Source organism: Tachysurus fulvidraco, chromosome 2 (assembly GCF_022655615.1).
Source record: "Tachysurus fulvidraco isolate hzauxx_2018 chromosome 2, HZAU_PFXX_2.0, whole genome shotgun sequence".
In the NCBI taxonomy this organism is placed as follows: domain Eukaryota; kingdom Metazoa; phylum Chordata; class Actinopteri; order Siluriformes; family Bagridae; genus Tachysurus; species Tachysurus fulvidraco.
The window spans coordinates 1,682,670-1,708,160 of NC_062519.1; the positions used below are offsets into that span (position 1 = coordinate 1,682,670).

A 25,491-nucleotide genomic window follows, 5' to 3' on the forward strand; every position below is an offset into this window, starting at 1 on the left:
TGTAATTCATTACTTTACACCGCAGCGTGTGATGGGCTTTAATCTCCCCTGCAGAGGAGGAGGAGCTGCTGTAACCTTCATGTCCCCTGAATAATAAATCCCCTTCATGGACATCGATGTTAATTACGCTGAATGTTAACTCTGTGTCAGAACTTCAGGTCTTCACCACCGATTAAAACATGGTTCTTTTTGGAACGACTGAACATTTAATCACGAGTGAACAGTGTTAGGTGGTCAGCAGCAGGAAGTTATTCAGGGTTAAACAGAGGTGTAAAACATCTGGATCATAAAACACACACACACACACGTGTCCTGCTTCTGCACATTAAACCAACACGTCCATGTGGAAGTCCATTGTTTCTTCTCATTAACTCTCATCATCATCATCATCCTCCTCATCATCATCCTCTTTAGTCTGCATGGCCTCTTCGTCGGCGTCCGCTAACAGCTCACAATCTCCAGTCTCTGAATTCCACATGCACTTTAAGGTCAGTTTGAACTCGGCCATCTCCATCCCCAAGAGTTTCTGTAAGGAGAGAAGGAGAGCGACTCAAACAGGAGCTTTAAACACACTGGGCTTCAAATCAGCTGCTCATTTATTGTGTAGAACTGCTTCATAATCTCAGGTCCTGTGTCACAAGTAAACGTCTCTGGTGCCGGGACACCGGGACACCGACCACTAATGTCCTTCTTTTGCAGTGCTTTGTAGGGAATTATTATTTTTTGGGGAGCATAAGTTGTAGTGCACTAAAAGTATGTTGTGATTTTGAGAGTGAGAGAGTGAGAGTGAGAGAGAGAGAGAAAGAGAGAGAGAAAGAGAGAAAGACAGAGAGAGAGAAAGAGAGACCTTAAAAGTGCCCTGACTAGTGAACTAGGGAGCAGACTGAGACGCTAATAAGCAGAAAAATACAAAAATGAAAAATAAATAACCACTCACACACACACACACACACACACACACACACACACAGACACACACACACACACAGACACACACACACACACAGACACACACAGACACACACACAGACAGACACACACACACAGACAGACACACACACACACAGACAGACACACACACACACAGACAGACACACACACACACACACACACACACACACACACACACACACACAAACTACACACACTACACAGACACACACACAGAGACACACACACAGAGACACACACACACACACACACACAAACTACACACACTACACAGACACACACAGAGACACACACACACACACTACACACACACAGACACACACTACACACACACAGACACTACACACAGACAGACACACACACAGACAGACACACACACAGACACACACACACACACACACACACAGACACACACACACACAGACACACACACACACAGAGAGAGACACACACAGAGAGAGACACACACAGACACACAGAGACACACAGAGACACACACAGACACACACACACACACAGACACACACACACACACAGACACACACACACACAGACACACACACAGACAGACAGACACACACACAGACAGACACACACACAGACAGACACACACACAGACAGACACACACACAGACAGACACACACACAGACACACACACAGACACAGACACACACACAGACACAGACACACACAGACACACACACAGACAGACACACACACAGACAGACACACACACAGACAGACACACACACAGACAGACACACACACAGACAGACACACACACAGACAGACACACACACAGACAGACACACACACACACACACACACACACAGACACACACACACACACAGACACACACACACTTTATGAAAGCAGTGTTACAGAGGGTCACTGCTGTGTACACATTTCATCTCTCCCTCACGCTCGAGTGTATTAGTGTAACTGAAACACAGCCGACTCACCAGAACTCGCGCTTGTTCAGGAGTGAGCGTGTCTCCCTCTTTACACACTTCGTAGTCCTTCAGTAACGTGACGATTCCTGCAGACAGATTTCAGTAAGAATCATCACGTGTTCATGCCGAGTGTTTATGGCTGGAGAGAAGCTGCTTCAGTAAAACAGAGCTGCAGGAACGAGTCCTGATACCTGATAACAGTCAGCAGCTCGATGTTCACACAAACTACAGTTTTATTTCAGCCACATCACTGGTGATTTCTGTAAGCTGTTCAGAGCGAGTTGTGTCTGATGTGACGTGGTGTCTGTAGGCTGTAATGGTGTCATTACCTTTTTTAAGCGCTGTAGGGAGTCCTAACTGTCTGAGCTGAGGCTCCATGGAGTGAGAGAACTGTTCCAGCGGCCCCTCGTCCAGCGTCACTGCCATCTGCGCTACGTTCCCCGCTCGAGCGTAATCCGTCTCTCTGAAGCTGCTGAAATACCTGAGAGAGAAACACACGATGGGCCGAGGCTCAGCTACACAACTCCTAATAACCTCACGGTGGGGACGAGATGTGGGCGTGTACAAAGACAGGACATAAAAGGGGGGGGGGGACAGACAGACAGAGAGACAGAAAGACAGACAGACTGACAGAGGGAGAGACAGACAGACAGAGAGACAGGGAGAGAGACAGAGAGAGAGAGACAGAAACAGACAGAGAGACAGAGGGAGAGACCGACAGACAGAGGGAGAGACAGACAGACAGAGAGACAGACAGACAGAGGGAGAGACGGACAGACAGAGGGAGAGAGAGAGACAGACAGACAGACAGAGAGACAGATAGAAACAGACAGACAGACAGAGGAAGAGACAGACAGACAGACAGACAGACAGAGAGAGACAGACAGACAGAGGGAGAGACAGATAGACAGAGAGAAACAGACACAGACAGACAGAGAGAGAGAGAGAAAAACAGACACAGACAGACAGAGGGACAGACAGAGGGAGAGACAGACAGAGAGAGAGAGAGAGAGAGAAACAGAGACATACTGGAGAGTTTGTTTTATAAACACCTGCATAACAGACCTGTGACTTTAGTAACAGACGTTTATGTAAAAATGTTCTTCGCTCTATTTAAGTCCAGCGAGTGACTCAGACGAGTTCTCATTAAGTCCCTGACACGTGTGATGGCGGTTAGCAGCCAGACTCAAAGAAACTCTCTCTTACACATTAGTCACTCACAGCGTGTAGTCTGAGTAAAGAGTAAACAACAAGCCGCAGGTATTTACTACTCACACTTGTACTTCTTCTTTGGTTTTGTTGGTGAACAGAACTCCCACTTCCCCTCGGAGGAACCTGCTCACCTACGACACACAACACAAACCATCCAACGCTCAAAATCTGCTGCCATGCGTCTGACTGCACAACAGACACGTTACATAATCACACACCTTGTGTAAATTATCCCTGTATTCATCTGTCGGCCCTTTACCGAGCGCGATCATCATCACCTTGTTCTTGCCGAAAAAGAACCTTTAAGGATGAGAGAAAGGATCAGAACAACAAGCAACGACACCACTGACAGTGTGTGTGTGTGTGTGTGTGTGTGTGTGTGTGTGTCATTCTCTCTCACCGGCTGTGTTTCCATGCCGTTCTGACATCTTTCAGTTTGCTGTTCCTCATGTTTTCCACCGAGAAGATGAAGATGTATCTGTACGTGTCGACACATTTCCGCAGCTGAAACAGGAAATGTGTCGATTGATCAGCAGCTCTGATTTCTAAACAATGCTCTCGTTCTGATGAGGATCGTTTCCATAGCAACAGCTCATTACATGTACAGCAACAGGTCATAAAATAACACATGACAAGATCACATCGGCTGCTTTATGTCAGTGAGTAATGATTACTTATGAAAGTGCATCAGGAGTGTCACAGAGATCACGATGAGGAAATCAGGTTTAATGAGTAGCTTCTGGTCACTAAACGTCACTGCAGAGTTTAGGGGAATAAATAAGTGTCTCACCTCCTCAATCAGCTTCTGCTTCGCCTCCAATCCCTTTTTTACTGTTTTTGTCAAAGAGACTGTAGAGAGAGACAGAAAGTGTTCAGACTTGTGTGTATGTTACACACACACACACACAGTTCACTAGGGGACACACACACACACAGTTCACTAGGGGACACACACACACACAGTTCACTAGGGGACACACGCACACACAGTTCACTAGGGGACACACGCACACACAGTTCACTAGGGGACACACGCACACAGTTCACTAGGGGACACACGCACACACAGTTCACTAGGGGACACACACACACAGTTCACTAGGGGACACACACACAGTTCACTAGGGGACACACACACAGTTCACTAGGGGACACACGCACAGTTCACTAGGGGACACACGCACACACAGTTCACTAGGGGACACACACACACAGTTCACTAGGGGACACACACACAGTTCACTAGGGGACACACGCACACACAGAGTTCACTAGGGGACACACGCACACACAGTTCACTAGGGGACACACGCACACACAGTTCACTAGGGGACACACGCACACACAGTTCACTAGGGGACACACGCACGCACAGTTCACTAGGGGACACACGCACACACAGTTCACTAGGGGACACACACACAGTTCACTAGGGGACACACACACAGTTCACTAGGGGACACACACACACAGTTCACTAGGGGACACACACACACACAGTTCACTAGGGGACACACACACAGTTCACTAGGGGACACACACACACAGTTCACTAGGGGACACACACACACAGTTCACTAGGGGACACACACACACAGTTCACTAGGACACACACACACACAGTTCACTAGGACACACACACACACAGTTCACTAGGGGACACACACACACAGTTCACTAGGGGACACACACACACAGTTCACTAGGGGACACACACACACAGTTCACTAGGGGACACACACACACAGTTCACTAGGGGACACACACACACAGTTCACTAGGGGACACACACACACAGTTCACTAGGGGACACATACATGGTTCACTAACACATACATGGTCACTAACACACACACACACACACACACACACACACACACACACACACACACACACACACACAGTTCACTAGGCGACACAGGGCACTAAAACACACCACCGCCTATATTAGTGACTGAATTGTAGCTTTAGCTCGTTAGTAAACTTCATTTCTCTTCTATATGTGTACATTAAACTTCAACACGTTAGTTAACTAATAATTACTAGACATGAGGCGACACGTTCAGGTTATAAACACGACATAAGTGTATAATTTCACGTGTTCTCGCTACCTTTTTTATCCCTCTTAGATTTCGGCATGGCTTTCACGTTGCTGCTCTTTTTCTTCTTCTACGTTTGTTTTAGGCGCAGGAACAAACAGCGCCACCGCCTCTGCTGCCCCCTGGCGTCTGCTCGCTGTAACGGGATATTTACTATAAACTAAATAAACACCACCCAGTGTGTTTTATACAGGAATAAAAGGGAAAATACATTAATATACGTGAGAAAGCTCAGTGTGAGTGAAGTCAGGTGTGAGAGAGGGGAATAAATACACAAAACACGTATTTATTTTTCATTTGTTTTATTATTTATATTCTGTTTCTTTCTTCGGGGAGGGCGGAGCTGCAGCTAACGCGTGCTTCCTCAGGGTCACGTGCTTTTCTGTCTCGCGCAGCATCACCGGGCAGAGTAACACGTTGTGCACCGTGGACATGTGCACGGTTGTGCACGAGCTTTCTTCTCTCTCTTTTATCTGTGCACGAGCCCTTCTATCACACTTTTATCAGTGCACGAGCTCTCTTCTCTCTCTTTTATCAGTGCACGAGCTCTCTTCTAAGTATTTTATCTGTGCACGAGCTCTCTTCTCTCACTTTTTCCTGTGCACGAGCTCTCTTCTCTCTTTTATCTGTGTACGAGCTCTCTTCTTTCTCTCGTTTATCTGTGCACGAGCTCTCCTCTCTCATTTGTGTACGAGCTCTCTTCTCTCTTTTATCTGTACACGAGCACTCTTCTCTAACTTTTATATGTGCACGAGCTCTCTTCTCTCTTTTATCTGTGCACGAGCTCTCTTCTCTCCCTTTTATCTGTGCACGAGCCCTTTTCTCTCTCTCTTATCTGTGCACGAGCTCTCTTCTCTCTCTTACTTGTGTACGAGCTCTCTTCTCTCTCTTTTATCTGTACACGAGCTCTCTTCTCTAACTTTTATATGTGCACGAGCTCTCTTCTCTCAATTTTATCCGTGCACGAGCTCTCTTATCTCTCTTTTATCCGTGCACGAGCTCTCTGATCTCTCTTTCATCCGTGCACGAGCTCTCTTCTGTATATCTCACTTTTATCCGTGCTCGAGCTTTCTCTCTGCCTGTGCACAATCTGTCCTGCACGAGCTCTCTCTCACACGGTGGGCTTCTTCTTCTCCCCAGGCTCTACATTTGCGGTGATTATTTGTTCCTCCCGGACATTTTTCAGTGTGATCGGTGACAGAACGTCTCCCTGTCCGATCCTGCACACTTCCTTAGGGAATTTAAATAAAGGCTTGTCCTTTCTGCCCAACACACACGGTACCCCAAAGTAGTGCAGAGCCCCGACCCCAGCACAGGCCCAAGCACACAGCAGCACGACCTTCTGGTACTTTCTCATGGACATCAGTGTGTTATTCACGCGCTGTTTATACTGTTTATACAAACTGTTTATAGCGCTAACAGTCATCGCGTGTGTGACGTCACCACGCATCGAGAACGAGAACTTTAAACAGTGCAGTTGTGTGAATGTCCAGTAGGGGGCGCTGTGTGATTCACTGTGTGAGCACCGTGAGTGGCTCAGCAGCTCAGACATGATTTTAACTCAAATGTGACAGAAAATAAAACAAAACACATTAATCTCTAATCTCACATGTACAATATAATCCATGTAGTTGATGTTTATTAGTGTTTTAGTGTGATGAAGTGTATTATTGTGTTCTATGATTTGTCACCATTAGCATCTCTATTGGGTTTAAAAACCCTCCCATGTGTCTAACTACGTAATGATGTAAGTCTGTTGCTCAGCTGCTCCCGACCCCATTATAACTCATTTAATTTTATTAAGTTTTTATGCTTTAAGATGTTGTATATGTTCTGTTCAGTTGATATAAAATATCTAATGCAAAAAGATTATAAAGCATTTGAAATAAAATGAGTAAATCCTATTCTGAACATATACATGTGTGTATGATATTTAATAGGTTTATTCTCTATTATATAAAGTATGGTTCTCACGGTGTCAAATGAACACTGAATCGACACAGATTTGAACGCTGTAAGAAATCATTTCAGTTCGTGTACGAAAACTTCAAACATTCGAAATTTATGCAAAACCCCAAACTAATAATTGAAGCTGCGTTTGTTTTAACTCTGTCCGGTCATATAACCGATTTATCCCTTGTGATGGAACATGCAGTAAAGAGTCGGTACGTTTTAAACGACTCTTTCAAGCATGACTGGAATTAATTAAAATTTGGCTCTTGACTTGTATAGATTTTATTACAAAATGTATTTATTGGGTGAATAAAATTCAGAAACATTGTTTATCAAATAAATCAACTGTGGGATAGTTTGAGTTGAGTCACTTACAGGAGTCGATTCAGTAAAGTGAATCCTAAAGGACAGTAGTATACTCTGTAGGACTAAGCTCGTGTGTGTGTGTGTGTGTGTGTGTGTGTGTGTGTGTGTGTGTGTGTGTGTGTGTGTGTGTGTGTGTGTAAGAGTGTGTAAGAGTGTGTAAGAGTGTGTAAGAGTGTGTAAGAGTGTGTGACTGTGTATGTGTGAGAGCGTGTGCATGTGAATGTGTAAGAGCGTGTGAGTGTGTGTGTGCGTGTGTGTGAGTGTGTATGTGAGTGTGTGTATGTGTGAGAGCGTGTGTGTGAGAGAGAGAGAGAGAGAGAGAGAGAGTGTGTGTGTGTGTGTGTGTGTGTGTGTGTGTGTGTGTGTGTGTGTGTGTGTGTGTGTGTGTGTGTGTGTAAGAGCGAGTGTGTGCGTGTGAGAGTGAGTGAGCGTGCGTGAGTGTGCGTATGTGTGAGAGCGTGTGTGAGAGCGTGTGTGTGTGTGTGTGTGTGTGTGTGTGTGTGTGTGTTGTTCTGCCGCTTGTCAGCTTGTTTGAGTTTCCTGCGGTCTTGAGACGCCACTCGAGTTGCTTCCCGCATGGAGCCGCGTCATTCTTTCTCTTAGACGCGTTTTATTTGTCGCTTTTCTACACCATGAACTCGGCCGGAGTTTCACGCGGACTTCACGTTGGTCCTGAGATGAAGGATCTCACACTGACTCCCTTTCTCCTGCTGTTACTGAGCGGAATTCACGCCACATCGCGTGGATCAGATCTGATGTCTTACATGTGAGTGATGAATCTGAGCATCTTCAGGGTTTATTGTCTGTGTCACTAACCTGTGACCAATGTTCTGATCAATAATAATAATAATAATAATAATAATAATAATAATAATAATAATAATAATAATAATAATAATAACTGATCATAAATAATCACTTATCCCCAGCTGGAGCTCTTATGTGACTTTAATCAGTCATTTTAATGCAGTTTGATTGCACGCTGGAAGAAATGAATTTAAATTGGTAGTTTTTATGCTTTGTTTTTTTTTTTTAAAGCCTAATTCTAATGTTAGAATTAAACAGTTTGTACTTCTGTTTCTACTTTAGTATATCATTTATAATATACAGCTAAATTATATATTTAATATACAGTTTAGATTAAATTAATAACAGCCTTTTATTTTTTATTTAAGAGGTTTTTGACTTCTTAAAAAAACAATTTCAGATTTAAGTAAAAAAAGTGTTTTTTTTTCTTTCTGTCAACATTTGAGCCTGTGTTCAGTAACTATGTGATCAGGTGAAATACTGCTCTATATTAATGTAAGTCAGGAACCAAACGCAGTCTGGCTGAAGCCGTACATGTCGGGATTATAGTCTGTGTGATTATTATTTTTAAGCGCCGTCTTCACTAAAAGAAAAGTTATCGATGAAGCAAAAGTCGACTCAGTAACCGATCTTTAGATTTTTCTGCTATTCCTCTGACGCTAATGATCCTGAATGTAGAATGATTTTTATACAAATATGTTTTCATCATCTAATCAGAATGTCTGTTAATAATGTCGTGACAGAAGATGTACAGTGTAGACTACAGGACACTGTAACACACAGGGAGTGTGTGTGTGTGTGTGTGTGTGTGTGTGTGTGTGTGTGTGTGTGTGTGTGTGTGTGTGTGTGTGTGTGTGTGTGAGTGAGTGAAGGGGTCGTGATCGTATCGGTTCGATGGGATTCGAATTTTTATATCTTGTAACCGTGGAGCTTGGCGCTGTGTGTGTGTGTGTGTGTGTGTGTGTGTGTGTGTGTGTGTGTGTGTGTGTGTGTGTGTGTGTGTGAATCAATCGGTCTGTGAATCAGGTGTGTGTCCTGTAGAGTTTGTGACTTTCCTGCTTTTGTGCTCGTCCTGAAGCTGGATGTCATGTTGTGAGTGAATCTCTGAATTTCTGCTGCAGACTGAATCAAAGTTGCTGTTGTTTTTTAGTGGAAGTATTAAGTAGTAAAGTGTGTGTTGGTGGATTAAGAAATGCTTTGGAATCAGACACCAGGTGCGGAATTAAAAGGTCAACACACACACACACACACTCTCTCTCTCTCTCTCTCTCTCTCTCTCTCTCTCTCTCTCTCTCTCTCTCTCTCTCTCTCTCACACACACACACACACGCACGCACGCACGCACGCACGCACGCACACACACGCTTATAGCTCATTAGGTCACGTCTCTGACTGTGTCCCCTCTCCAGGCCGAACGTGTGCACCGAGCGCGAGGTGAAGCTGGTGGCTCACATGCAGCCCTGTGTGCAGGCTTTCACACGGATGGTCAAAGTGTGGAAACAAGGATGTGAAGGACAGTCGTGGTGCATGGGCTATGAGCGGAGGTGAGGTCATAACATCCATCCATCCATCCATCCATCCATCCGTTTATTAACCAACTCTACATTCATTTTGGAATATAAGGAATTAAAAGCTCAGTCAGATATTGAGGAGATAACCCGTGTAAGGCTTTGTAGGTAAGCATCACAATGTTAAAATCAACCTTAAACCTAACGGGAAGCCAGTTCAAGGGCTCCAAACCAGGAGTAATGCGATCTCGTAACTTTGTTCTAGTTAGAATTCTAGCAGCCAAATTTTGCACTAGCGGCAGTTTGTTAAAGGTAGCTTTAGACACCTCAGACAACAAGACGTTACAGTAATCGATGCGGGAAAACACAAAAGTGTCGATCGGTCTCTCAGCAACACAAAACCACAGAATTGGGCACAATTTGACAAAAAAAAACATTAAACTGGCATCCAAAATTACCCCTAGGGCCTTTTTACACCTGGTCACTTCATGTGTTGTCTCTGATCCGATATTTATCTGATTTGTTAAAACTGTTCCATTTACATCAGGCCACATAAACGGATATCGATCCGATCTTTCTACTCCCGCCCAAAATGCTAATATATTTGACCTCATTTCCGGGGTAATTGAAACGGAACACGCTTTGGTGTATGCGGTTTTCAGAACACGATCAAAAAGAAGATGAAAAAACTCGTAGCATTTACATTTATTTGTTCCTGGCACGATGCGCGACTCACGAGTCACCTGCGAGTGACGTACTTCCGTTTGGGAGCAGTATAGCGCTGACGTATGTGGCCCAAACATCCACATTCATTTACACCTGTCCAGTTTCATCTAAAACGCGTCCCAGACCACCTCCTGAAGGGGTTTGTACCATCGGATTTATATCCGTCTCCAAAACGTTCCGGAGGGCATTTAGACCTGGTCTTTTTTACCGTCGGATAGCTATCGGATCACAGAAAACGCAGGAAGTGACCAGGGGTAAAAAGCCCCCATAGATTCCTCAATTTTGTTTGAAACTCCACATTTGAACCATCTGAACATTTAAGCTCCTTATGCAGAATAAATGATATTCATGACCGTGACACACAGAACCCTTCGACGGATGAGTCTCCTTAAGCAACCGAGGTCATGTGACCGATTTAATTCGCTGACATTTTCCTTTAGATTTACTTTTTAACGATCAGACTCCTTCTGTACCGTACTCCTTTTTTTTAGCAGAAGTCTGATCTATACATCTTTCACTTTTCTTTCAAAGAATTAAGCAAAGCAAATTTTTTGACACCAGCATTTTAAAGCGAAGCATCTTAACCCCGTGAGAAGAAACAAAAAAAAAACCCCATCAGGATTCTTCTCTTTCATTTGCTTGTCTTTTTGTTCTCTAATCAGAGGATTTCTTTTAATGACTCCAAACTGCAAGGTGTCACCGCGCTCAGAAAGCTGCAATTTGACAGGCATCTCCGCGACATCTTGGCATTCCTCCGTTTCTGAAGCTTTGAGTTTGCTTTCTCACTGTAGATGTTGTGAGCTGATCCCTGCTCTTAAAGCCACCAAGCCTGCAATTAGAGCTCGTAAACAGAGAGCTGCGAGTGCGGAGAGTGTGGAGAGCCGGAGAAGGCCCCAAAATACAGGGCCCGGTGTCGTGTTGTGGCTTTAACACAAAGCCTGGGTCTCTCTCCTGCTTTGAGAAAGGAACATGAAAGGATTGAAGATGCTTCACAAATTACACACTGTTTGTGTTTGGCGCATTGAAGTTTATCCCTAAATATTAGTCACGGTTCCTTCAGGTCTCTCACTCGCTGTCTAACCGCAAGCACAACCTGCGGCGAGTGCTGAGGTTTCCTTTATACCTACATAGAGCTTGTGGTGCTCATCATCATCATCATCATCATCATCGGTGTCATCAAAGCCCTGAGGGAGTTGATGATGGAGTCACTCGTGGCTCTGCAGCAGGTCGTTATTAGTGATGACTAAAGTGATGAAGTCGGAATGTAATAAAGTTTGGTGTGTTTTTGTGCAGGACGGCGTATTACACCGCGTACAGACAAGTGTATCGTCAGGATTATGAGACGGTGCACAAGTGCTGCCCGGGCTGGTCGCAGCTCAATGGGGAAGCTGGATGTCTGTACCGTAAGTAGTGTATTATTATCTGTTGTGTTTATTCGGTTCTAATATAATGTGTAGTTGTGATCCATGATAAAATCACACCAAGAGAAAGCTGAATGTTCATTGGTTCATGTCTTAATGTCCATGACACGGAGCTGTGAAGACACATTTTAACACAGATGTTCTCGTCCCTGTGTAAATGTAAATGTCACCAAAACATTCAAAGCAATGGATCAATTATTCTGAATGATATTGAATTATTATTTAGAATAATCTGGTCCAGAATTTCTTCAGTTCTGCTCACGACTTCACAAAGAACTTTAGTTTAGTTCCTATTTCAACAAAGTGCACTACACTGAACAAAGTGCACTACACACAGAACAAAGTGCACTACACTGAACAAAGTGCACTACACTGAACAAAGTGCACTACACTGAACAAAGTGCACTACACTGAACAAAGTGCACTACACACAGAACAAAGTGCACTACACTGAACAAAGTGCACTACACACAGAACAAAGTGCACTACACACAGAACAAAGTGCACTACACTGAACAAAGTGCACTACACTGAACAAAGTGCACTACACTGAACAAAGTGCACTACACTGAACAAAGTGCACTACACACAGAACAAAGTGCACTACACACAGAACAAAGTGCACTACACACAGAACAAAGTGCACTACACACAGAACAAAGTGCACTACACTGAACAAAGTGCACTACACTGAACAAAGTGCACTACACTGAACAAAGTGCACTACACTGAACAAAGTGCACTACACTGAACAAAGTGCACTACACAGAGAACAAAGTGCACTACACAGAGAACAAAGTGCACTACACAGAGAACAAAGTGCACTACACAGAGAACAAAGTGCACTACACACAGAACAAAGTGCACTACACTGAACAAAGTGCACTACACTGAACAAAGTGCACTACACTGAACAAAGTGCACTACACAGAACAAAGTGCACTACACTGAACAAAGTGCACTACACAGAACAAAGTGCACTACACAGAACAAAGTGCACTACACTGAACAAAGAGCACTACACAGAACAAAGTGCACTACACAGAACAAAGTGCACTACACTGAACAAAGTGCACTACACTGAACAAAGTGCACTACACTGAACAAAGTGCACTACACAGAACAAAGTGCACTACACTGAACAAAGTGCACTACACAGAACAAAGTGCACTACACAGAACAAAGTGCACTACACTGAACAAAGAACACTACACAGAACAAAGTGCACTACACTGAACAAAGTGCACTACAATGAACAAAGTGCACTACACTGAACAAAGTGCACTATACACTGAACAAAGTGCACTACACTGAACAAAGAACACTACACTGAACAAAGTGCACTATACACTGAACAAAGTGCACTACACTGAACAAAGAACACTATACACTGAACAAAGTGCACTACAATGAACAAAGTGCACTACACTGAACAAAGTGCACTACACTGAACAAAGTGCACTACACTGAACAAAGTGCACTACAATGAACAAAGTGCACTACACTGAACAAAGAACACTATACACTGAACAAAGTGCACTACACTGAACAAAGTGCACTACACTGAACAAAGTGCACTACAATGAACAAAGTGCACTACACTGAACAAAGTGCACTACACTGAACAAAGTGCACTACACACAGAACAAAGTGCACTACACACAGAACAAAGTGCACTACACACAGAACAAAGTGCACTACACACAGAACAAAGTGCACTACACACAGAACAAAGTGCACTACACTGAACAAAGTGCACTACACTGAACAAAGTGCACTACACTGAACAAAGTGCACTACACTGAACAAAGTGCACTACACAGAACAAAGTGCACTACACAGAACAAAGTGCACTACACTGAACAAAGAGCACTACACAGAACAAAGTGCACTACACTGAACAAAGTGCACTACAATGAACAAAGTGCACTACACTGAACAAAGTGCACTATACACTGAACAAAGTGCACTATACACTGAACAAAGAACACTATACACTGAACAAAGTGCACTACACTGAACAAAGTGCACTACACTGAACAAAGTGCACTACACTGAACAAAGTGCACTACACTGAACAAAGTGCACTACACTGAACAAAGAACACTATACACTGAACAAAGTGCACTACACTGAACAAAGTGCACTACACTGAACAAAGTGCACTACAATGAACAAAGTGCACTACACTGAACAAAGTACACTACACTGAACAAAGTGCACTACACTGAACAAAGTACACTACACTGAACAAAGTGCACTACACTGAACAAAGAACACTACACACAGAACAAAGTGCACTACACAGAACAAAGTGCACTACACTGAACACTGTGCACTACACTGAACAAAGTGCACTACACTGAACAAAGTGCACTACACACAGAACAAAGTGCACTACACACAGAACAAAGTGCACTACACTGAACAAAGTGCACTACACTGAACAAAGTGCACTACACTGAACAAAGTGCACTACACTGAACAAAGTGCACTACAATGAACAAAGTGCACTACACTGAACAAAGTGCACTACACTGAACAAAGTGCACTACACTGAACAAAGTACACTACACTGAACAAAGAACACTACACACAGAACAAAGTGCACTACACTGAACAAAGTGCACTACACTGAACACTGTGCACTACACTGAACAAAGTGCACTACACTGAACAAAGTGCACTACACTGAACAAAGTGCACTACACACAGAACAAAGTGCACTACACTGAACAAAGTGCACTACACTGAACAAAGTGCACTACACACAGAACAAAGTGCACTACACACAGAACAAAGTGCACTACACACAGAACAAAGTGCACTACACACAGAACAAAGTGCACTACACACAGAACAAAGTGCACTACACAGAACAAAGTGCACTACACTGAACAAAGTGCACTACACACAGAACAAAGTGCACTACACACAGAACAAAGTGCACTACACACAGAACAAAGTGCACTACACTGAACAAAGTGCACTACACTGAACACTGTGTACTTCACAGAACAAAGTGCACTACACTGAACAAAGTGCACTACACTGAACAAAGTGCACTACACACAGAACAAAGTGCACTACACACAGAACAAAGTGCACTACACTGAACAAAGTGCACTACACTGAACACTGTGTAAAGCCCTAACAAACACACACTAAACACTGTTACATGAGGAACCAAATCTGATCTCTGCTATTTCATTTACAGCTTTATTTTGCTTCATAATGCTTCATAAAGCTGTAAATGAAACAGCAGCATTTGTTAAGGTTGTGTACTCACTAGTACAAAGCCGAGGAGATTAGTGCATTTGTATTTGTTTATTTATCCATGATGTCTGTCTGTGAGTTGGTAGCTGCTGTGTGTACCACAGGCGGTTTACAGGAGAAACTCATTTGAAAACCATAAATAATGATATCCAGGTATTTCAGTGTCGGCCTTTAGGTCTTGTGCCTCGTGGCCTGCACTAACTCAGAGTCTTTGAGCTGAAATAACACGCATAACTCAGTCAGGGGAAAAAAATCCAATAAAGAACGGCCTTGTCATCCTGAAACCTGACTTGTTTTTGGCTGCAGCGCTGAACTCTGAGCACTGAAAAGTGGAAACTGACCCTAAAATCCGGAAATAAATCTTATTCTAATCTACGCTTCTCCCCCGGAATACTGAGTTTCTGCCAGAACAGGTTGACTTGTAGTGATTCATTCCAGTGTGGATGTAGTAGCAGGAGAAGTGCAGGATATACAGAGCTGGATTCATGGCACTGCTCAGGGCAACGACCTGTAGATGGACACACAGGGCTGCTGCAGACGATTCCCTGCTACGGGTCACGTTACTGGATCTAACACCACCCTCAAAGACGTCTTTGTGTGTCGGTAAAGGTTATAGCACTCGTAATCCCAGCCAAAGCCAAACCCAACACTGAACCCAATACCGGATTGTTTTGAAACACACCAAACGTCTGTCATCACGTTTCTCTGTGAGGTTCTTGTTCTAGTCACAACCTTCTGTCACAATATTTCTTCCTGCTACTGGAGTTTTTACCTTCTTAACTCAAGGCCTTGACATCTAACAGGAGAATTCATTCATTCATTCATTCATTCGTTCATTTTCTACCGCTTATCCGAACTTCTCGGGTCTCGGGGAGCCTGTGCTTATCTCAGGCGTCATGGATAGGATACACCCTGGACGGAGTGCCAACCCATCACAGGGCACACACACTCTCATTCACTCACACACTCACACACACACACACACTACGGACAATTTCCCAGAGATGTCAATCAACCTACCATGCATGTCTTTGGACCGGGGGAGGAAACCGGAGTACCCGGAGGAAACCCCCGAGGCACGGTGAGAACATGCAAACTCCACACACACAAGGCGGAGGCGGGAATCGAACCCCCAACCCTGGAGGTGTGAGGCAAACGTGCTAACCACTAAGCCACCGTGCCCCCCCACAAGAATTCTAATTGTTAATTAAGCAACAGGATGGAAAAAACAGGCAGCGTCACATGTATGACTCCAACCTGAAGACCTCGACATGCCTCTGATTCAGTCACATTGCTCGTAAAGGTTTTAGAGCCAGTTTTGAAATCGATGCTGCTTTGTTTGTATCCACTGAAAGGTTGTCTCCAGGGTTCTGCTTTCACACACTGGGGAATTAAAGAGTGCCAGGATAAAGACAGGGTGTAACCATGAAGCTGACTCCACCAGACTGTTACAAACACAGGCTACAGTAATTAGTCTAATGACCGTCATTATTTGCTCGCTGCTCCTGTCGGCACTCGAGTGTCAAAAGCGTTCGGACCTTCAGCCTTTCAGGAAGACCGAAGAGGACAGGAACTTTTCTTTGTCCTTAAATGTCAGTGTCTCGTTAAATATCAGACGTAAGACGTAACTTCATGTAGGATTAACAGGAAGTAACTAAGGGAAGACATAATGTCCAGATGAGAGCTTTAACTGAACCTTTTCTCATTCTTCTTTAAGTACAGGAAATAAATGGGGGAAAAAACACACTAATGGCCTTCTCTCCTAGCGCACGTTTTTTTTCCTCCAGTTTCTCGAGTACACCATTTGACTCATTGACTCTTCATGTGTGAGGGCTCTTAACGGTGAAGATGCTTAGAAAGACTTCCTTGGCTTTAACCAGGATTTCTTTTTCTTTCTGCACAATGGAAACCGAGAATAACGCAGACGGGAAAACAGGAAGCGGATTTCAGGCCACGCCGTCAATCTATCTCAAAACGAGGACTCTTGACTTGGTCCTCAGCGCTACGGCGTGACTTTTATCCGTCTCTGCTTTCAGCGTCCGGGAGTTTTTACAGGACGTTCTTTTGCCGTGCCGGTGGGTGGTCCGAGGGTCATCAGGCACCGTTGACTTGCGTGCAACAATGCGAGCGATCACAAAGGTCACATGACTGTCAATTTCTCCCCGTTTCAGACGCGACATTTTCACGACCCATTGTTTCAGGGTCTATTTACCGCTTTTGCATTCACACAGGAATGTTTTTTTTTTGTAAAGGATTTTCCTCTTCTGCATTTTTCACTCACTGTACTTTGCAGCTAGGCAGAGGGTTTATTCGACTTCTCTCCAAAGTGGTATAATTTAACACGCTCTGTAATTCTACCTGTTTGGAACTTGAGGAAAGAAAGCTGTAGGTACGTGAAGGTAATTATTTCGAGAAAGAAGGACAATTTTGTAAGATTGCATAGAATTTTAGAAGCTGTGGTTCTGCACACTTTAATGAAAGAGCTACAGGTTCAAGTTTGAAGATTTTGACCTTTACGCCTTGACAAGATTCCTAGAAGTCAAGCACTTAAAGAATAAAGATCATCTGTAATGCGTGCGGACAGTGAAGATTATTCTCGTCATCTGGCAGGAATTGCTCATTTTCCCATTTCGTGTGAACGGAGTGATGGACAAGCTTCATCTTCTTCATCCTTCCTTTTGGTGGAACTAGGTGGGGAAGTGTGTGCTTCCCGTTTGGGATTTATGCCCATTTGAGGAAGGATGGGATCGCGTCTTAAAGACCCACCGTCGAGGTCGATGATGTCCTGTTGATTTGGAGTTTGGACAGATTTAAACGACGAGTTACTGTCGAGAGCCATTTTACAAGAGAATTACAGACAGACAGAAGCTCGTCGTGGTCATCTATAAAAGATAGCAGATAGCTTGTGTCGGGTTTGTCTTTGTAGGTTGGATAGAAAATAAAAGGACTGTAGAAAGAAAAGCCCGAATTCTCAGTCGTTAATAAATAAAGTACAAGCTTGTGAGAGTTGACTGTTAGATAATGCTGTAACGGTACAGGTACAGACAACATAAATTAGCCATCATTTTCCTATAATGGATCTAATTATGTAGCTTAAATGATGTCTGAAGGTCTTGTGTAACATTCTTCTGTCTGAATAGTTTGTCTAAAGATACATTAAGTCATTATTTTTAAGTGGATTGGAATATTTTCGGTGTTTCTTTTCGGCAGAACGATCGGGTCTCGGTCTGATGTGGAGGCTTTAGACAAGACAAAGAGCATACATGACATTCAGACATGACTACACACATGTATACATGCCTACACACACACACACACACACACACACACACACACACACACGCACACCTGGCACCAGTTTAACAGACACACATGCTAAAAGATGAGGGGGGTCATTAGTTTTGAGTGATGGGCGTTTATGGAATGTGACGTCTGATGGTCTGTACTTTGCCCAAGAGGCAGCCATGAGGCACAGAATATCCAACGGATTATAAAGCTTTCGTTTATGGATTTCTGGATTCCCAGCAGGACACACACACACACACACACACACACACACACACACACACACACACACACACACACACACACACACATCTTTAAAAAGAACGAAAGAACGCATGCTCGGGGGGATTTAGCGTGTCTGGTGGCTGTAATTCTTGCTGATTGAAAACACATTCTGCCCCCGTTCTCTTTATTTCACTCATTTAAGGAGCTTCGATGTCTGTGGTGCTTTAAAAAGAAAAATGTCACACAGTAAATAAAGAAGGAAACGCTCAACTGTGATGTAGGAGCCGAGGTTTATTTCTGCCATGCAAATAACGAAAGGCATAAAATGCTAGAAAAGTCCCAAATGAGTTTGGGTGGATTAAGTGTCTGAGCATGACACGGCTTGTCCTCTGTCTGTGTAAACCCTGGACTACAACACCTGAAAGACACAAACAACATAGCATTAGGGTTTTTTTTGCAAAGCAAATGACCGAAACTTTGCTATAGATCAGCTGTAGTAAAAAGTGGAGTTTAATATTTGGATATTTAAAGATTCGTATATTGTGAGTCTGAGTTATATTAAATACAGTCAGAGATGAAATTGTGTTTTATGTACAAGGTTTGGTGATAGAAATGAGACAGAATGTCAACAACAACAACAACCCTGAAATATAATTAGTCTTTCTTTCTTTCTTTCTTTCTTTCTTTCTTTCTTTCTTTCTTTCTTTCTTTCTTTCTTTCTTTCTTTAAAAGAGGACAATGTACATTAATTAACATCACAATAACGTAAATGTAACCGAGCTCAAAAGTGCTAATTTTCTTCGGCGGTCCTCCTGCCAGCTGGGCAAAGGGCGACTTTAAAGATAATCACAATTATAAAATCACAAAATAAAACGACATACAACACATTATAGTTAGTGTACAAATACTGTACAGTTCATGTAAAATAATTATAAATACATAAATACACACAGCAAGAATTAGTGCCCACAGGTTTGGCTCTCTACAAGCCATTTTTTTTTTGCATTTTTTTTTTAATGAAAAGAATGACAAAGACTCTGATGGTTTCCGGTTCTGTGTTTCATTGCTGACCTTCACTTACTGAGCAAACAGCCTGACCAAAAGCTGTTTTTCTCCGAGGGACAATGCAGTCTTCCCTCACTGCTCCTCTGCTTACCCTAACCATTACATTTACATTTACATTTACATTTACAGCATGTGACAGACCCCTTACCCAGAGCGACGTACATAAGAGCTTAAATCTCTAACATTGAATACATTAATGCTGCTCACTAGGTTACTTACTTAAGATACGATGAGTTTAAAACATTGTTCAAAGTTACAATGAAAAAGTGTCAAAGGGTTTTTTTTTAATGCAAAAGATAAGGAAAGAAGTGCTAGTTGAAGTGTTTCCTGAATAAGTAGGTCTTCAACCGCCGCTTGAAAATAGCCAGTGACTCAGCTGTCCGGACCTCTAGGGGAAGTTCATTCCACCACCTCGGTGCCAGAACAGAGAAGAGTCTTGTAGTAAACTTGCCTCTTACCCTGAGAGATGGTGGAACCAGTCGAGCAGTGCTGGTAGATCGGAGGTTGTGGGGTGCAGTGTGAGGAATGATGAGGGCTTTGAGGTAAGAGGGAGCTGGCACTAAACTGTACAAAGGCACATAGTGGGGGAGGTGCTAAAGTCTGATTCTATAAATTAAACAGATATTGTTGAATGTAATGAGATTATCCCAGGTAGCTAACTGATATTTACTCAGAATACTACAGCCGTCGTCGTGGTATGTTTTTTTTTTGTCCAGTATTTTTAAAGCTTGTTTATATAGCTGTAATGAGTTAATACTTACACAGCTAGCAAACACAAACGCTGGCTGGGGAAGTTAGCTAGCTGGCTACTTCTAATGCCTAATGCCTATAATTTTTACATTTATATCAGGTGTTTTTTTTGTTTGTTTGTTTTTTGTTTGGTTACATCATGCATCAGGATTTTCTCCTCTCTGATCTCTGGGGGAAGTCGTAGCCTAATGGTTAGAGAGTTTGACTCCTAACCCTAAGGTTGTGGGTTCGAGTCTCGGGCCGGCAATACCACGACTGAGGTGCCCTTTAGCAAGGCACCAAATCCCCCCAACTGCTCCCTGGGCGCCGCAGCATAAATGGCTGCCCACTGCTCCGTGTGTGTGTGTGTTCACTGCTGTGTGTGTGTGTGTGTGTGTGTGTTCACTGCTGTGTGTGTGCACTTTGGATGGGTTAAACACAGAGAACAAATTCTGAGTAGGGGTCACCGTCATGTCACTTATCTGCATTTATTTTTCTTCCTGCAGCTATCTGCAGCTATGGAGTCTGTTTTAACGGCGGCCGCTGCAGAGAAGGATCCTCACAGCTCTGCGACTGTCCGGCTGGCTTTCACGGCCCGAGCTGTCAGTACGGTGAGTGAATACAGATCACGTCTACGTCCCTCTCTCTGTGCTGCACAGGACACGTCCCACAGCCTCCGTTCGGTTATCAGTGCGGCTGTGATGAAGAACGGTCGGTCTGTTAAATGTTGGTGGATGCATTTCACATTTCACAACTTGGTATCTTGGCACTGCCTTCCTTCCTTCCTTTTTTCCTTCCTTCCTTCCTTGAGTATCTGTAATGGCTGAATTTGAGTTTCCTCCTGTATAATGTTGGTCTCGAGGAGTTGAAGGCCAAGAATTTTATCATCTGCGTTCAGTATAAGGAAGAGAAGCCACAGTTCAGCGGTGTGTCAGGAACGGACCAGACTGTTGCTTTTCTGATACCCGAACACGACAGGAAATTCCTCACGCCGCTTCTTGTCACTCCGTTATACCTAAAAACTAAAGTATATTCAGTCAGACTTCAGAACAGCTGGGGATCATTTCAGAATGGGCTTTTATGGGATGGACTGACATGATGCATGACATTTTAACACACATTTTGCACATCACGGAATAAATTTTTTTTTTGAGATTGTTCGGTGTTGACGTGCTTTAGATCGTCTGCGCTATGTAAATGATCGACTCTCGATTATCAGCACTATTACAAACACATTCTGTAATGAGTCTGAAGATTACACGACTCTGCTTCCCTCCTCTTGAGTCAGTCGATAATTCTGTTTTTTTTTTGTTCTGCTGTTAGTTTAAATGAAAAGTTTATATCCGTTGAGCTGAGAGCAGAGCCCTGACTCGTCCACGAGTCGACGACCGGCTCGATAAGACCTTTCCTCTTTTCTTTTTGTTCCTTTGTTTGGTTTAAACGGCACTTGGAGTGCAGCCGTCCTGCAGGTCCCGCATGTGGTCGACCCCCTGCCTCCAAAATGTCCATCCACTCATTTGCAGTACTGAAAGGAAACGTCAGTTCCACTTTTTCCCGCCACGTTGAGACCCGTTGCCTTTGTTTTGTTATGTTCTGACTGTGGAGAGCTTTGCATAAGGTCTTGCCCTCTCTCCTTAGGGAAGCTATTAGCCTATGAATAGTGTGATGGTTATATTGCTCTGTGACTGACACCCAGCTTGATCATAGACGGTCATTGGTTCGTCGTTACCTTTGGGTCACGTCTAAGAGACTCTTGAGACGCAGGGACTCCATGCTGGTCATTGTGGCGACTCTGTAGAGCTGTAGGACATCATTAAGCATCGTTTAGAGACGTATTACAGGAACTGCGTGACTCAATGTGAATAATATAAAACATTATAATATGCACTGTAATTCTGAGCACAGTGCTTAGCTTAGCTTAGTGAGCAGCTTCTCCACATGATGTTCACCACATCTGTCTTCTTAAGGGGCAGCTAAAAGGACCAAAATGCCAGACCTACATCACATAACCTTTAACTTGATATGGAAGATCTAATCCAGACCATAAACCACAACAGAGCACGTGCTGATTTGCCGTTATAGAAGAGGTGGAAGCCGGACTCTAATATTTTTTTCTTCTCACAAGTTCAGACATCAAACTTTTGGAAGATGAAGAGGAAGATTTATTATTCGCTCCATGTTTTTTCAGTTTGAGTAAACCTTCTGAACCAGAAGCACATTTCACTCAACTAGAGCTTTTGTCCTGACTAAACTTTTTTTTTTTTAAATTTAGACTGGTCGGAAAAAAAAAAATCGAAATAGATGACGACAAGCTGACACGAGCTCCTTAAACACCGAGTGGATTTTTTGTCGGTTATGATGTCAAGCAGGAATTCAGCTCTAATACTGTGTTGTTACTGCATTCCTGTCTGTTGTACTTCAGTGTAATGGTGAACTGTGTGCCAGCGAGTGATGACATCTGACATATTCCTGTGGTTTTAGCACATAATAAAGCTAGGAGAGAAGGAGAAGGAGTTGACACGACATGAAGGACGTCTTCCTGTGCGCTCGTTTAATCACGTTGTTCTGATCGCGTTCTCCTGCGGCTCGACGTCCATCGCTGTTACAGAAGTGTGTAGCAGGAGTTTATTATCCACCCTGAAAGTAAATTTCTCATAACAGTTGATGAGAGCTTCAAAATTCTGTCCAAATTAGTTTATACGAGTGTAACGCAACACATATAAACGTATATTGTTTCGAACGATTTCTCCGACCGGTCCAACGTTTCTTCACAAACTTTAGCTTAATCTTTTTTTTTAAAGAATTCTAAAGAAAAAAAAAGAATTCTGAAGAAAGATAAAGCTTGCCAGACAGGAAGTGGCAGAGATCGATGTCCGTAGCTAGTTAGCTAGCTTTGCTACACTAATCTGAGGGAAAAGCTAGTAGCCTATGAAGACGAGTGTTAAACCAAACAGGATTTTCACTCAGACTGGAGCAGTACTGTGTTTCATTTATAATGAATTAGTCAGCTTTAGGTGCTAAATATTTAGCTAATACTTCTCACTGGAGCTAAAACTTTAAGTCAGGCCAAAACCCACAAGTGCTACAAGCCGCTTAATGCATGCTACAGGGCTCTGAAGTTTCGAAGACAGGCAAGAGTGACATCTCCAACCCCCCAGCGACACTCCAACCCCCCAGCGACACTCCAACCCCCCAGCGACATAAAGTGACAAAAGTGACAAAAAAAAAAAACAAACAAACAAAAAAAGAAAACTCTGCCACCAGGATCCCTGACCACATTTTAACCAAATACAAAGTATTTGTTCAATTTCCATTTATTAATTTGTGTATGTGTGTGTTTGTGTGTGTGTGTGTATGTTTTGTGTGTGAGTTTGTGTGTTGTGTTTGTGTGTGTGTGTGTGTGTGTGCGTGTTTGTTTGTGTGTGTGTGTTGTGTTTGTGTGTGTGTGAGTTTGTGTGTGTGTTGTGTTTGTGTGTGTGAGTTTGTGTGTGTGTGTGTGTGTGTGTGTGTGTGTGTGTGTGTGTGAGAGAGAGAGAGAGAGAGAGAGAGAGATTATGACTGGTGGTGTTTATTGTAAGTGTTTGTTGCCTTTTCGGACCCCTTTATCATGTGTAATGTTGCTCCTGTATAAAACAGTTCAGCAGAAGCCCAGACATGTTTAGGGTCATGATTGACCATCGAAAATACCCTCTCTAATGTATGTGTTTTGTTTTTTTTCATTGTTTGTTGCGTTAAATCTTACTTGTGCTATTTTCTGATTGGCTGTTGTGTAGCCTCTTTTTTTGATTGGCTGATAAGTGTCAGGCTCGACTAAGAGCTCCAGAGGAGACACACTTGGTTCCTGCCCGGTTCCATAGACACAGCGGGGCAGACTGATACGTTTGGGGCGCTGCGGCTTATTAAATATATGATAAATAGTAACTTTTTCAGCGTGAGAAATACGATGTGTGTGTGTGTGTGTGGGGGGGGGGGCATGAGAAAAGACCCAAATGCGTGACTGTCACTCTCAATGCGTGACACCTGACAGCCCTGATGCTAGTGTGAATGCTCTGACATCGTTTCTCCTGTTTTACTTCTCTATGAGAGAGCGTTCATAACAGGGTTTTATTAGAAGCCTGGCAGAACATCACTGTGCATCTGGTGATCTTTACAACAAAAACACTAAACATGGCTGTTTAATTATTTATTAAGCCCAACGATAGTGGAACTCGGATGAAGAAACCATTCTGACGCCACAGATCTCGATCCCCATGCGAAAGTAATCCTACAGTCAGCGTTGTTTACACGCCAGCAGCTGCTCTGCGTCTACACTCAGACTGCAGGCAGACACACAGAGATACCATCACAGGGTTAACGAGGTACTCGGACATGTTCTCCAGAAACGCTATCAGATCTTCCTGCTCAGCGGGAGTGTAAACGTGGCTGATTTACGTGTGTAGTGTAGACACATTGAGCTCCAGATCGCATTTGTTCAGGTGTCGACGTTAGCATCGGACACTGATTTATGCCCCAGGGTACATCAACCACATCATATAAAATTCCTTTACAGGTTCTAGCTTTTCAAGAGGTTTGGAAATACCCTTAAACATCAGCTTATATTCTCTCGCTATCAGAACTAAAGGTGTTTTTAGAAGAACAGAAGAAGGAAGCTTCAGCTACAGAAGGTTGTTGACCCCAGTCCTCAGGCGAGGCTGTGAACTCCTCCTGTCTAATTACAGGCTAAGACACCGAACCCGTCTCTGTATTTCTACATCGAGTCCAGCCATTTTCAAGCATATCCCCTTTTCTCTCGAGCGCTTTGTGAGCGTGTCCGTCATCGCCGTGTCCATACTCCGGTGTAGTAAAAGGTACCGAGGTCTGAACTCCACTCAGATTATTTAGATCAGAAGATTGTGACGGATGATGGATTTCAT

The 25,491-nt window shown here is 43.4% G+C and overlaps 2 protein-coding genes across 5 annotated transcripts in view; one reads left to right on the forward strand and one right to left on the reverse strand.

Moving 5' to 3' along the window:
• Positions 1 to 186: 186 nt before the first annotated feature.
• On the reverse strand, positions 187 to 5,367 carry mrto4 (MRT4 homolog, ribosome maturation factor). Its single transcript, XM_027168826.2, has 8 exons — positions 5,230 to 5,367; positions 3,909 to 3,967; positions 3,519 to 3,622; positions 3,337 to 3,418; positions 3,182 to 3,249; positions 2,236 to 2,387; positions 1,916 to 1,992; positions 187 to 526 (listed from the first exon to the last, which is right to left on the reverse strand). Exons 1-8 carry the CDS (start codon positions 5,255 to 5,257, stop codon positions 368 to 370), a joined length of 729 nt encoding a protein of 242 aa, XP_027024627.1. The 5' UTR covers positions 5,258 to 5,367; the 3' UTR covers positions 187 to 367.
• A 2,605-nt stretch (positions 5,368 to 7,972) lies between these two features.
• The window catches only part of megf6b (multiple EGF-like-domains 6b), a 73,270-nt gene continuing 55,751 nt past the window's right edge, over positions 7,973 to 25,491 (forward strand). Inside the window, exons 1-4 of one of the 4 annotated variants that reach the window (XM_047810593.1) lie at positions 7,973 to 8,302; positions 9,753 to 9,887; positions 11,871 to 11,980; positions 21,085 to 21,189. In XM_047810593.1, coding sequence (XP_047666549.1) covers positions 7,983 to 8,302; positions 9,753 to 9,887; positions 11,871 to 11,980; positions 21,085 to 21,189 — 670 coding nt within the window. In that variant the 5' untranslated portion in view covers positions 7,973 to 7,982. Of the gene's footprint in view, positions 8,303 to 9,325; positions 9,573 to 9,752; positions 9,888 to 11,870; positions 11,981 to 21,084; positions 21,190 to 25,491 lie in introns of those variants that run through there. The other 3 variants (XM_047810590.1, XM_047810591.1, XM_047810592.1) reach the window with 3 other exon arrangements.

Excerpts from the sequence above, each read along its gene's own strand:
- mrto4 (XM_027168826.2), bottom strand. The coding sequence starts at position 5,257 with ATGCCGAAATCTAAGAGGGATAAAAAAG. Across the intron at positions 3,623-3,908 it reads AGCAGAAGCTGATTGAGGAG|CTGCGGAAATGTGTCGACAC; the intron begins GTGAGACACTTA and ends TTCCTGTTTCAG. Across the intron at positions 3,419-3,518 it reads ACGGCATGGAAACACAGCCG|GTTCTTTTTCGGCAAGAACA; the intron begins GTGAGAGAGAAT and ends TCATCCTTAAAG.